The sequence below is a fragment of the Lottia gigantea genome (genome assembly GCF_000327385.1).
Source record: "Lottia gigantea unplaced genomic scaffold LOTGIsca_11, whole genome shotgun sequence".
Lineage (NCBI taxonomy): Eukaryota > Metazoa > Mollusca > Gastropoda > Lottiidae > Lottia > Lottia gigantea.
The window spans coordinates 1,751,126-1,765,721 of NW_008707001.1; the positions used below are offsets into that span (position 1 = coordinate 1,751,126).

The 14,596-nt window shown below is 33.1% G+C and overlaps 1 protein-coding gene across 1 annotated transcript; it reads left to right on the forward strand.

Moving 5' to 3' along the window:
* Window positions 1–186: 186 nt before the first annotated feature.
* On the forward strand, window positions 187–14,049 carry LOTGIDRAFT_93474 (hypothetical protein; the record flags this gene model as incomplete). Its single annotated transcript, XM_009047098.1, has 9 exons — window positions 187–223; window positions 1,032–1,116; window positions 1,626–1,710; window positions 1,937–2,083; window positions 7,616–7,750; window positions 10,810–10,866; window positions 12,622–12,798; window positions 13,293–13,371; window positions 13,979–14,049. Coding segments are annotated over 9 exons (873 nt in total), but the record flags the coding sequence as incomplete, so codon positions are not given.
* Between the last annotated feature and the right edge of the window lie 547 nt (window positions 14,050–14,596).

A 14,596-nucleotide genomic window follows, 5' to 3' on the forward strand; every position in this document is an offset into this window, starting at 1 on the left:
AAATATAAAATCCAGCAAAAATCATAAATTTTCCAGAAATATTTCAAATTTTCATGCACATTTCATTCGTATCAAAATTATTTTATTTTTTTACTGGGATGACTAATATTTTAACCGGAAATATTTTAGACATCTATCCCGAGGTTAGGCAATAAAAATAACAAAATGGCTGCGTTGTTTGGTCACGGTAATCCGTTTGCTACACAAGTTGGCCAACTTATAGGTGAGAATGAATCATCAGAAGGATGACAATATCATAAACTGATACAGTATTATCTGGTTGATGTGTGGATAGGCGTAGACATTTGTAAATATCTATTATAAGACGAATTTCAACGATAATGTGTAGATATTTATTCCCTCTTTCTTCTCTTTAGAACACTATCTGAAAACTGCAATTGATGTCGGTTGATGTTTCAGTACTGTTACTGTCTATTTATTTTGTTGGTCTAATGTCAATATTTTGTGTTTAGTTGATACAAATGTGTCCTGTTATATTCATGTAACTTAGACAGCCAATGAATTCATTTGATACCGTAGCTCTGATAATGGCATGGCAGTGCTTTTTACTATTTTTAGAAAATAAACAAATAAGAATGGCTAATTTGAAAAAAAAAAATAAAGGCTAATTATTTATAGATAAGGCCCAAATCAAAGAGATCCTGAAGATGAATTCCAGCTATACTAAATCTTGGCTTAAGAGTTTTGTTATTTATATGAGATATTTATCCACAACAGATCAGAACCTCTTCCATTAACTCACTGAACTTATTGCATGATGATAAGATGGCTTACAAATTGGTCTAAAAGTTGGCGAGCTTAAAACAGACTGAATCTCACTAAGAATCAGTAAATCAGGAATAGTACCAGGGAACAAATTGCAGACCTGGTTATGTGATTTTTGCCCGAAAAACTTGCTTTTGGGGCTGCTAGGGGGGTCGGTTGCCCTCCATTTGGCTCCGCCACTGCCAGGGAATTTTGGTTGTGTCAGTAGCGTGAGCCGTTTTATTATTGTTACTTACTTTCTCCAGAAAAGGCCACAGATGGAAGTCAAGCCTCGGAGAACTGGGGTTTATTTATGGAAATATGTGATCAGATAAATGCCACAGATGAAGGGTAAGTAAACATTTATTGAAATTATTAGACAAGTCAGAAATATGATGATGTGTTTAAAAATATATTTCTGATTCTTTGTTCACAATAACTCGCTTATGATACTGTAACCTCAATAAAGATTGACATTCTTTCATACCATTACGTCACAATGTGATAGTACTTTATCAGCTTTAAGCTTTTGAACACAGAGTGTGAAAAGAATGCAACGTCACATACCCTGTACTCCAAGTAATATAACTTAAAGAAAGCATATGATGTTAATAACAGTACATTATCAGTTTGAACAAGATTGTTAACAAAATATAACGTCATATACTCCAAGTTATAAGCTTATGACTGAAGGTATATGAAGTTAACGTTATACCAAGTCACTTACTACTTACTGCTTGGGCAATATAATTATGTAGCTAGTAAAGTGGCGGCCACTAGTGTTATAATTTATGTTAGCAATTGTAGTGAAATTCACCTTAGAATTATAGTTATATTAAAATTTGTCCATTTTTTTCCAGACCTAAAGATGCTATAAAAGCTATAAAGAAGAGATTATCACAGAATGTTGGTAAAAACTATACAGCAGTCATGTACACACTTACAGTAAGTTGTCAGGGTTTTTAATTTATTAAGATTATTTGTAATAGTATTAAAGGATGACAATACCAACATATGTTGACTGTTAAATTATTAAACTGTATCCTCAAACTTGGCATCTGTTTACATTCTCTTTGGCTTTTCAGATGCCCAAATGAAGCAGGAAATTCATTATATAAGACTACTTGTTCTTTCCATTTGCATTTGAATTATTATTTAATTTTTTTTGCAGTGTTTGGAAACATGTGTCAAGAACTGTGAAAGAAGGTTTCACCTTCAAGTGGCCCACAAAGATTTTTTACATGATCTCATCAAAATAATCGGACCTAAAAATGATCCTCCTCAGGCAGTTCAAGAAAAAGTTCTCAGTCTGATTCAGGTAAGCCTCTTTTATTTATTGGGTGGACAATGTGTTCTCATTCTGTTATCTTCAATTCTAGAGCATACCTTCGAAGATTGATACACAACCATGCGGTACAATACACATATCGAGACATGACCAAGCGGTACAATACACATATCGAGACACAACCATGCGGTACAATACACATATCGAGACATGACCATGCGATACAATACACATATCGAGACATGTTGTATCACATTGGATAGATTGACAGATATATCTTACTAGCTATAAATAATAATACCCATAGGAATACTTTTTGATTGGTAACATTTTTAACTCCTTTGAGAAAAACGAATCCAGAAAATGAAACTAAATTAATCAATATAAATTGCAATAAATATGCAGAAACTGTCAAAAGTTTTTTTTGTGCTTAATTTGAACTGTTGCCAAAAATAAACTTAAAGAATGAAGAATTTGATGCTTATAGAATAGAAATCAATCAATATAAAAAGTATGTAGACAAATGAGGGATAAAACTGGTGCAAGATAAGCACCTTTCAGTACCAGTAGTTTAAAATCTTTCCACTATCGCTAATATAAGTTTATAACAGTTTTGAACTGTTGTGTAATAGGTACGGTACTGGTGCTTCAAGAATGCAGAATATAATGCCAATATAATAGAAATCAATCAATAGAACTATTAATAGTATACTGATATAATAAATGATTGATAGATTAAATCAGTCAACTGTACTGATCAATATCTTCACTGTATTTATCTTCACAGATAATCACTAGATTGTCACGGTCAAATGAGAGCCATCTTCATCCGTATTCAAAATATCATGTTCAATTAGTCAGCAGATTGTGACATACAATAGTAACGAACAACTGTTGGTCTGGAGTTTAGGATAATCAGTTATGGTCAAATGAGCATTTTTCATCAGCAAACAAGAATTTATTTACCCTGGTAACTAGTAAATTCCAACACAATTGCAGTGAGCAATCATTAAGGAATATGTTCATACTTTCACTAGGGCTGGATAAAATAATCAATTATCATCACCAGGAATTTATAACTTCATTTAGAAGATTTCTCAATTAAAATATTTCGATCATTAATGGGTTATTGATCGATAGCCTGCCATAGATAATCGATCTCAATTGGGTAATTGATACTCAGCCCTTCTCTCTCATAAACTCTACCAGTGCTAGGAGTAATGTCAGTTATCTGTAGTTAAACTTCCTCTTCAATAAGTTCATCTCAAAAATGGCAGAGTATGTCCATTTTACGGGAACACCCGATCAGACAATCTGTCTTTGTTGACATCACCTTTATTGATGTTCTATTTATTGATAGTGTTATACTCTCATTGAATATATTCACCTTGCCTAAAGGCATGTATATTTATATTCTTCAACATGTTTGATAAATACAATGATAACAAATGTCAGATTTTTTTAATCTAAAATGGACAGAAACATGTCATGCTATGTTCCATAAACATCTTAATAAGATCTTACTATCTTCTGCTACTAGACCAATCCATTTCACATATCTATTAGCTGTCCTATTAAAAGATAGAAAAGATGAGAGAGGGATTGTGACATAAAATGAAAAGTTGTGGTATAGAAGCCATTTATTCCCATGTTTACTACCTCCCTCTATTCTTCTTTTCATCTGATGACGACACTTGTAACTTGTGTTTAAAAGTTATGTACTTTGTTATTAAAGGAGTGTGTTATACCATAATATTATATTCCCTTGTGTTTCTGTTGTATGTTCTCTCAACTTCTAAATGTTGTTCAAATCTTATATAGTATAGAAGTCTATTTTGACAAATTAATATCACAAACTTGACACCTTGACACCCCGCCCCCCTCCCCCCCCCCTCTCCTCCCCCACCCTTTACTTATTTCATCTCTCCCCAATAACAAAATATTGTGTAACAGTTATGAAGTAAAAAAGTCTATGTTGACAAATTACACACACAAACTTGACACCCACCCACCCTTTAATTTATATCATCTCACCCCAATAACAAAGTATAATTTAACAGTTATGAAGTAGAAATGAAAGTATGTTTTACGTTGTATTGAGTCTTTGTTGAAATTTTTTATGTGAGAAACAATTTTATAACTAAACAAACAAAATTATGAGTCATATCTATATATAGCCAACTTATTTACTATTATGATGTTGTCCTATGTTGGAAAGCTTACCTCCCACCCCCCTCCCCATATCAAAACTAGATTTCCTCATTTATATGTGAACATATTTCTGCAGTCTGTCTTCTGTTTCAATATTGTCCTAGTGCAGAAAAGTAGGACGTAAAACTCCATTCATTTCATTTCATTTTCAATATTGTCCTAGCTGTCATGATTTTATTTGAATCATGTGGCAGTTTGACATGTTACTTTTATGATAGAGTTTTATATTGGACAGTCAATCCATATTTGTAAAAACAAGCTTTCATTAGAACGTAATAGTCAAGACACAGTGTCAACAGTATAAGATGTTTGTTTTCTGTACTCTAGACACCAAGAGTCAAAATTTTGAAAGTTAATAAGTAAATTGTGCATTTGAATCATCATGGTATAATGACTAGTCATAGAGAGTCTAATTTTTGGTTATTTTATTCGTTCAGTTTTCAGTAATTAGACTCATTAAATATATCAGACACTAGAACATTGTTCTGACTCATAAATAGCTGTACCAGTACTCAAATTTGTTATATAAATTACCTCCAATCATAAATGATTTTACACTTGTTTTTAGTCCATACAATTAAATGGGTAAAACTTACTTTAATATAAGAATTTGTTACTTTCTTAACTGTTGTTTTTATCAAGCAAGATTACAAATTATTTTGACCATTTCATACATAACATTGTAGAAAAAATAAATGGATAAAAATTACTCAGATTAATAGTTTTAAATATTCGATGATGTTCTCTTCTCTTTTTCAAAGTGCTAAATGGTTTCTTTATACTCGAAATATGTGCATATACACAATATGGGCACTGCTACTAATTTTAAGGGGAACGATCGGCATTTTTAGGGATTGAATTGAGTCTTTATTGTGCTTTAATAGTCTTAAGGAGTACTAAAACGCACTAAATTCGCATAATCCCTTCAAATATACCTCGAACTAGAAATGTCACTCTCTGTTCCTACATATGTGTTTTCTATATAATTATGGATACACATGGATTTCGACGATGAGCTGTGAAAATTATTACTGATTATGTAAGCTAAAAAAAATCCTTTTTCTGAAACTAAGGTATGATTGGTCGAATAGATAGTGAAGGTACTCCTATGAATAACTTCAAAATGATACTCTCATCTTTATAAAAGATGGTATGCTAAATAATTTCACATAATATCTAACATAGTATTGTTTACTTTTAACTGAATCTATTGACAAAATGTTAGCTGTTTTTTGGCTAAGTGTTAATTGCATGAGTGAGTCATGTACCAATGTCAACAATGTTTATATCTATATATGTAACAAAACTATATTTGAATAGTTATTACGCTTCATGTATATTTACAATTGTAAAAAATATTGTATTGTTGTAGCAGCTTTTATGCTACATCCTCAAAATATTACTTTACTAGTAAGTAGTATGAACATGGTGACCATGAATTGAACCTAATCATTAAAAAAAAAATGTCTTTACCAAATGTTACACTTTGTATGACATTCTTTGTTTTGTTTTATGTTTAAAGGAGGCTAATTTAGATATTTCAGTCTAGGTTAGTGGTTCCCTACCTTTCTCAGCCTTCACACCCCTAGAGCAATCACCAGTTGGCCACACCCTTGACACCCTAGTCTCACATCCCCAGGAGGTGAAAACAACCCAGGCTGGGAACCAGGGGTTTAGGTACATACTCCGGAAATGGGCCGACATCAACACTCCACAATTAAAAGTTTGGATTCAGGCTTGAGTGTTGGTGTGAATACAATCTTATCCATTCTCTTGATTACCATTAAATTATAATATTAAAATATAATATACCCTCAAGTTAATATGGAAAATCTCTAAAAATAAAAAAAAAATAATAAACAATACTAGAGAACCTTTGGTGAAAAATTCCCACATTTGTGTCATGGTATAGATTGTGAACCCATGTTAGCAAGCCATTTGAAAAAAAAAAACTGTTCACCATACAGGCAAATATACAGTTACCCAATAAAGGTTCTATTTGTATAATCTAATATCTGACTACCCTACTTTAATATGATAATAAGGTAAGGTATAATGTGTCACATGACAAGATAAAAAGTGAAGTTATTAGAATAATGTTGACAAGACAATGACACTTTTTTATTTCTTTAAAAAAAACTCAGGTCATGGTGACATATTGATCTCATTGTTTCAACTTTTCAACTTTGTGAATCATAGTTTAAAAAATAGCAGGGGTTAGTGATAAGTTGAATGGCCCTAATTAGAGATGAATATATATTATAGTTATCATTAGTTCAAAATACTATTGTTTGGCCTATTGTAGTTTTTTTTTGGCCACAAATTAAAGCCAATTTGGGGTAATAAAGGAACAGAGTCCCTATTTGGCCATAAATATTTACATATAATTTTCAAACTTGGAAAATTCTGTTTAGAAATCATGGTAAAAAAAATGAAAGGGAATTGAAGCCCTATGGGGTTAATTTAGGGATAAGTTAGATCTCTTATGGTTATTTTTTTGATAGGAAAACTTATAAAAAAATATTGGTGGTTAAAGACAAATTAAAGCATATTGAACACATCACAGATTCATCAAGGATTCAGATTCATATGGTGCTAAAAAAGAAATAACAAATTAGTACTAGTATAAAATTGTATTCCAATTGATGTCAGTTGCTATAGAAACCAAAAATTTTCTTATTGACAGATGTATTGTGTTCAAATTGATCCAAATTGACTAATTAAAGAAAACTAAACAGACAAGTTTTGTAGACGATGTTTAATTAATATTTTTTATTGAGCAAAATATTACAGCAAGATTTTCTCCTTTTAATTATCAAGCCTAATTAATAATGGTTATCTTTCATCTGAAAAAGCTCTTTTTAAAGAAGGGTTCCCTTATTTTCATTTATGATAAAGAAAATGCTTATATTTATATGGATAGAAAGTAGAGGTGTTCTAATGACTTGGTAAAATACCAGTTTGTCTCACATGTCCATAATTAATTCATAATTAGCTAAATTAAAAGAGTATTACCAGCAGAATTCCAATGAGTGACCGATCAAGAAAGGTGAAAATGTCTTGTTTTTTGTTTATCCAGACTGCACATACATAGACATTTATGATTGGTTAAAACTCTTAATTATATGCAATAAGAACATAATGATATGATTAAGAATATAATATGATAATTCATTAGAAACACCAATTAATCAAATAGTTTGCTTAATTTGGCACTAAAACATAACGAAACCTCATGTTTTAAGCTTAATTATTCCAAAAATGGCTTATCTACATGAGCCTAATTTAGAACAGAAAAGTAAGGTGTAATACTCCATTTTATTTCTATCATTTTCCTATATTTTTTCACAGACATGGGCAGACGCTTTCCGAGGTCAACCAGAATTGAAGGAGGTGGACAAAGTGTACCAGGAATTAAAGACAAAAGGAATTGAGTTTCCAATGACAGATTTAGATGGCATGGCACCAATTCATACCCCAGCTCGGGTAAGTTTTAGATTAGTATATCGGTATTGTATATAGAAATATTGAGATCTTGGGCATTTTGGGGTGAAATTCAGGGCTATTTTTTTTTCAGTTTTTGAACCAATCACTAAAACTGATGTTAACCATATTTTTATCATCCTAAGTTAGTTTTTATTTTTGTTCAATCTAAAGATGTCCTCTCACCATAGCGATGACCAGTCGTGTCTGGTTATGAATAATGAAAATGAGTTCTTGAGGCAACTCACAACTCAGTTACATGAGAGTTGAGTTCGTATTCTTAATTCAGACTCTATACAGTTGTCCTCCCCATTGGGCCAGTCTTCCCCCTATTTGTACCCCCAATTTTGGGAAGCAGACGCCGCCACTATATGGACAGTGATATATTTCTGCAACAGTGATCTAATTACATCAGACTAAAGCAGACAGTTGAATATTTCAATCTTCCGTCTGGTGTAATGTTATTATTGACTCATAATAAATAACCTTTCATCTTTTATCTAACATTTATTATAAAATATTGATTAGTTGATGGTCTGTTTATATTTATTTGATATAGAAGTAAAGAGGTGACATCAGGTCCATAAATAAGGGGGTTCAGGGAAAGGGAAGGGGGGGGGCGTTGCTCTCCCTGGAAACTTGGAACAAATTCTCTAATGGGCTGGTTACGGGCCTGGGTGACATTTCAGTACTTTTAAACGCTAATTCTCAACTGATGACCTTGAATGGAGATTGGGTCGTGATCAGTGACATTTGTATGAGTGGGACGGAATGAAAGAAGGCACAGTTCTGCTACCTACCCCTTCGCCACATGCACAAAATTTGTATTATTTTACATACACAGAGCATAGCCTGTAAGTCTCCCATTAACAATACTGTGGCCCAATCAGGAAATAAAATAAACAATCTGGAGCTCTAGTCAGACTTGACTGGTAAATTCAGCCAAATCAACAATCTAGAGCTGTAGTCAGACATGACTGGTAAATACAGCCAACAAGCTAGATCTCCAGTCAGAGATGCCTTTAAATACAATCAAATCAACAGTTTGGGAGCTCAGAATCTCAAATCAAACATGACTAGTAAATTCAGCCAAATCAACAATCTAGAGCTGTAGTCAGACATGACTAGTAAATACAGCAAACAAGCTAGATCTTTAGTCAGACATGACTGCTAAATTCAGCCAAATCAACAATCTAGAGCTCTTGTCAGACTTGACTGGTAAATTCATCCAAATCGACAATCTAGAGCTCTAGTCAGACTTGACTGGTAAATTCATCCAAATCGACAATCTAGAGCTCTAGTCAGACTTGACTGGTAAATTCAACCAAATCGACAATCTAGAGCTCTAGTCAGACTTGACTGGTAAATTCATCCAAATCGACAATCTAGAGCTCTAGTCAGACTTGACTGGTAAATTCATCCAAATCGACAATCTAGAGCTCTAGTCAGACTTGACTGGTAAATTCAGCCAAATCGACAATAGAGAACTCTCATTAGACTAAATTAAAAGTGATTAATGTATTAAAATTGATTATATAAATGATATCACTGTGACCTGTAAATATAGAGAAATATGCTATGTATGTTATATATTTTATGATCTATATTGTGTTCAATCAATATTTAACACGAGAAAACCTCCACATACCTGGATTTGTCTCATTATTTTTTTTAGATTAGTCTAGTCTTACTTTAACCTTTTGTCAACTATCGTAAGCCAGTTTTTAGCTTCAATACATACATGACAATATTTGAACTGTGGCCGTTGAGTTTAAAGGAATTCTACCTCTTAGAATGTATATAGAATGTAGATTCTCAAACAACGCCAATAAGTGTATATTTTCATCAGTGAACTTACCTTGTATATCATATTTTAATTATTACTGAGTATTATTGATTTACAGAGATTTATTCTGTTGTATAATTATGATGAATATACACTCTTTTAGCCAAATTTTAGAATGTAAATTTGATGTTCATTCTAAGAGGTAGACTACCTTTAACACAAACAATAGAACGATAAGTCGAAGGAACAAAGTTGACGTTGTGTTATAATCGTTTATGTTAAAACCTTGAGTCAAACTGGACTGGAAACAATAGGTAATAGGTATAAGTATCTTATAATGTTACACATTGTATGAGTCTGAGTTTTCTGGTGATCTCTTTGACTGGCTTATATCTGACAGATCTATGTATTTGTGACCTTGGCCAGTGCTTACATAGGAGTTTTTACAAACTTCTTTACTCTTAATACTGGCTAAAAAAGAAGATTTTTTTACTCTTTTCTTATTTGTTTTCATTGTTTACACTATCTATTTCATCCTTTGATTTTGCTTCCTAGGCCAGTGCTTTTTTGAGAATACTATTCTCATTTCACTGTTTCTCTAATACTGGCTTTGGCAACTTATGCTGTATTTGTTAGCTCTGGGAAGAGGGAAGTTTCCTACTAGGAAGTTGTAAATACCACTTGATTCTATTCGGGAAACATTTGAAATATTAGTACAGACCCATGTGCTATAGAGAGAAATATACTTTATTTGCATAATAATTATATCACGTGTGTCCATTATATAATTCTGATTGGTTGCACAAGATTAATATGTCATATGCGTGAACTCAAAATGATTTTAGCTACGGGAGTTCTCCAGTAGAAAACACAACTTCCGAGCAAAATTTGAAGTAATAATGGTATATACCATCTCAGAAGTCATATTTCCCATATTTCCAAGAGGTAACAAACACAGCATTACCCCATAAAAATCTGTAAAAAAATATATAGCTTATAATTCTAGACATTTCTTTTGTTGGATATTTTTTATCAGGGCTGTTGATTTATCTGTTTTTGCCAGTCATGTCTGATGAAGCTCTAAAATGACTGACTACAATTTTGATCTTTAGGACATTTTCTATGGTAGAATTTTTGGATTTTTCATGCATTCTGAATGAAAATTGTACAAGATCTTACTTTAGGTGTTAAAATGTCTGGTTTGGAATTTTTAAAATCAACAGCTCTGGTATATATCTATATAGAAGTAGTTTTTTCCTCTCTATCTTGTTTGTAGAGCGTTCCTGATAGTGAACTTAACACTAACCGATCTGCTAGAGGTCAAGCTTATAGAGTACCACCTGTAAGTCTAGCTATCTTCTAATGCATGTATTAATTGACTCTAAATAATCCTATATCCTACCCAATAAGAAGGTCTACTCTAATCTCTCATATAGAGTTGTCTGTCCTTGCCTAACTTGGAAAGTACTACTGACAACTCTCTATGAGTGATTTGATCTCCCCTTGAAGTTTACGGGATTGGTTTGTTTGCTTCACGTTGTGTTTGGTTTTAAAGAGATAGGAAAAACTACTTGTGTTGATTTCACATTTTATTCAAATTCTGACATGACAACGTTAAGTTAGTTACAAGTTAGACGACGTCATAAGATTAATTGGCGACGTACAAAAGCTGACGTCGTTAGTTCCCGCAATTCTCAACCAAGTTGATCAGTCAAAATTCAAAATTCACACCAATATTTTATTTTATTTTTCATCATTTAAAAAGTTTATTTCTGAAATGCTCAATGCCTGTAATTGTATCCGCTTGCTTTGGTCCAAGGATTTAAAATTTCCATGACGATAACAAACTTGATACCTGAAATGGTAAAACTTGTTGAGAATAACTCCTGTTTCACATCTATTAATTGTTATTTGATCTAACAGAAAAACTGATTTGCCAAATGTAAGCTGGTTGTTATCTGGTTGCAATGGGCTGGATATAGAATTATCTTGATTAGTTTTTCTCTTTCTTTCCATTTTTGTTTCAATTCAACCACATTATTTCTCTTTACCTAATGAATTCCCTAAAATCTTTGTCCCTATTACTCTGCACTATTATTCTGGTTAACACTTGAGGTGCAGGCACAAACTCGAATCTTGAGTAAAATCTCACGTGTGCCTGAGCTTGCACAAGGTTATTGCATTGCCAACAGGATTTATAATATCAAACATGTTCGATATTTGTCACAGATTGTATTATCGTCTGCAAGACAGAGTATCATTATCCAATCAGATTCATTGTCTTTTCAATTGCATGATCTGCACAAGATTATCGACATGGTGGAGAACGACTGACTGGAGATTTATTGTCCATTGGTGTGTGTGCTTACGGTCGAAACACTTGACAAGACTCTAGAGCATTCATGTGCCCGCACCATTAGTAATTTATAATAAACATCTAAAGATAATCAGACATAGGCAAATGAGACATGACCTGAATCCTGAAAATCATCAAAATTATGGTTACTGGGAACATTTTTGAACAAATTGAAATGGTGCAGATATCTTATTCTATCTTCTTATGTCCCAAGAAAGCCTGGCCGCGTAGTCTCAAAACAATCCTAGCGCTAAGATCATATCGAAAATACCTGGCCTGGTCCCAAGACGTGCAGATACTTGATTAGAATTCAAGATTAGGGTAGATACACGTTGCAGCTATTCTAAATTAAGCTTAGGCTTTTTATAGATGCCAAACCTCCCTGTCTCTACTCCACCTGCTGGTCCAAATGCTTTTGTGAAGTTCTATAGCACAGTCGGTTAGAGCGTTGGTTCATGCAAATGGCGACTGTGAATTCCGATCTCGATCGGCCTGTGAAAGTTCGATGACCTTGAATAAGTAATCTTCACTCATAATTACCAGCTGTAAATAGGTACAGATAATCCGGGAAGATCAATGTCAAAAGGTTTGGTCAAGAACCAGCTGGTAAAAAGGATCCTTAACTGTGAAACTAAGTTGTTATCCTTGTAAAATATAGTTCCATCTTTCTTATTATGCCATCAGATATGTATATAATTATTCACAAGTAGATGTTTTGCCTCTTTTTTCCAGACATCTCAAACACCTCAGACCATGCCATCACAAGAACCAGTTCCAGCGTCACAAGATCAGTTTACTAAAATTACACGTGAAATGGAGGTTGTGAAGGGAAATGTGAGAGTTATGTCTGAAATGTTAACGGAATTATCTCCCACGTCTGTAGACCAGTCAGATTTAGAATTACTACAGGTAAACTAACTTCAGATGTTCTTCTGATATGCCATCTTCACAATGTCAAGGTATTATGTACTTCGCATCAACTTCTTATACCTTGGCATCAAAGGCACTTTTCTTGTATCACAGCTATGTGAATGGATTTTATGCTAGTGAATTTGGACAATCAAAACCCTTGAACAGTAATACAGTCATGTACAGCTGTATTATTTATAGTCTTTCTGTCAAGGACTCTGATTGGCTGTATTAACTATGGTACAGTCCAATCAAATACAAAACTTCCTCAGTAAAAGAACAGTGCCTAATGATGTCAAAGTATTAGATGGAGATGAGACCCTCACAGTTAATACCCATATGATTTATTGATTATTTATTGATTGTGATTATGATATTTGTATATCCACTTGGTGTTTTGATAATCCAATGACTGTATGACAGCACATACAAACAATGCCCTCTTCTTATCTTAAAGTTATTCTGAAACTTGTAATTATTACTGTTATTTGTAGGAATTAAATAGAACATGTAGACAAATGCAACAGAGAACTGTAGAATTAATAACTACTGTAGGAAATGAAGAAATCACAAGTAAGTTAATATTATTCTCTTGGAGACTGCTGTATTTGTGCTCTTTAAAGGTGCGGGCACAGGAGCGGTCTTGGACGGAGACTTTTGTTGCCGATTAGAGTCTTGTCTTGATTGTCAACGACTGACACAGGCACACGAGGAGACAAAAATCTCCGGTCTGTCATTTTCCACCTTGTAGATAATCACGTGTGGAGCATGCAATTGTATTGTTACTGTGGCAAGAGGAACTAATCATAATTTCTTCATATATTCTTGATGCTTGTACATTGATTTAGGATTTAGAAAAAACAGAGGGTGGGGTGTTCATCTTAACAAGTGATATGAAGAGCTGAAATTGAACTCTTCCTTCTTACGAGGAAAAAAATTGACAATGATACATAGGAGCCGTGTTTATCGGATTGCCGATAATCTGGAAACCCAGATATCTGCACGCTTTTTACTGGAACTGAATATTTATAATGTAAAATAACTTCTTAATCTGGTCATTACATTCCTGGTTCTGCACGGCTATGATTAGGAACGAATTATCAATTTCTATAGTAATTAGTATTCACCATCTGGTCGTTTGTCACTGTGAGTTATGTGTTTAATATTTTATCTCTTATAGATGAGTTATTGAGAGTGAACGATGATTTAAACAATGTTTTCTTAAGATATGAACGTTTCGAACGTTACAGAACTGGTAATTCTACAACTGACGCTCAAACACCAGACACAACACATTCTTCTCCTCCTCAACAGGAGAGTTATCTCCCTCCATCTTACGACCAGGTAAATTTATCTTTAGGGTCGTTCATTTGAAATTTTGACAGCAGGACATTGATATGGTAGATACAGCCAAATCAACAGCTTGGACTTAGCCAATTCAGTGACCCTGCTTACTTATATCACTAATTTTTTTCGAATTTTGTATTCTCAAACCCTTTTATCAAGCATGGAATTTAAAATCCCATAATTTTTTTTTTTGAGAATGTACCTGAAACCTTTTTGGGATTCCTCTTTTTGGTTTTTAGCTTTTAGAATTTTTTTGATTATCCTTGATAAACATTCAAAACATGATTATTATTTATATCATACTAATAGGGGCCCCATTGTTAATCCTCTTTTGATGATAAGAATTTCAAAAAATTAAAGAAAAATCCTAAGATTGATATTGAATTGATAATATAAATATAAAGTACCGTATTCTATAGGTTATAAGTTCACCTAGTGTCCAGCCTACTGA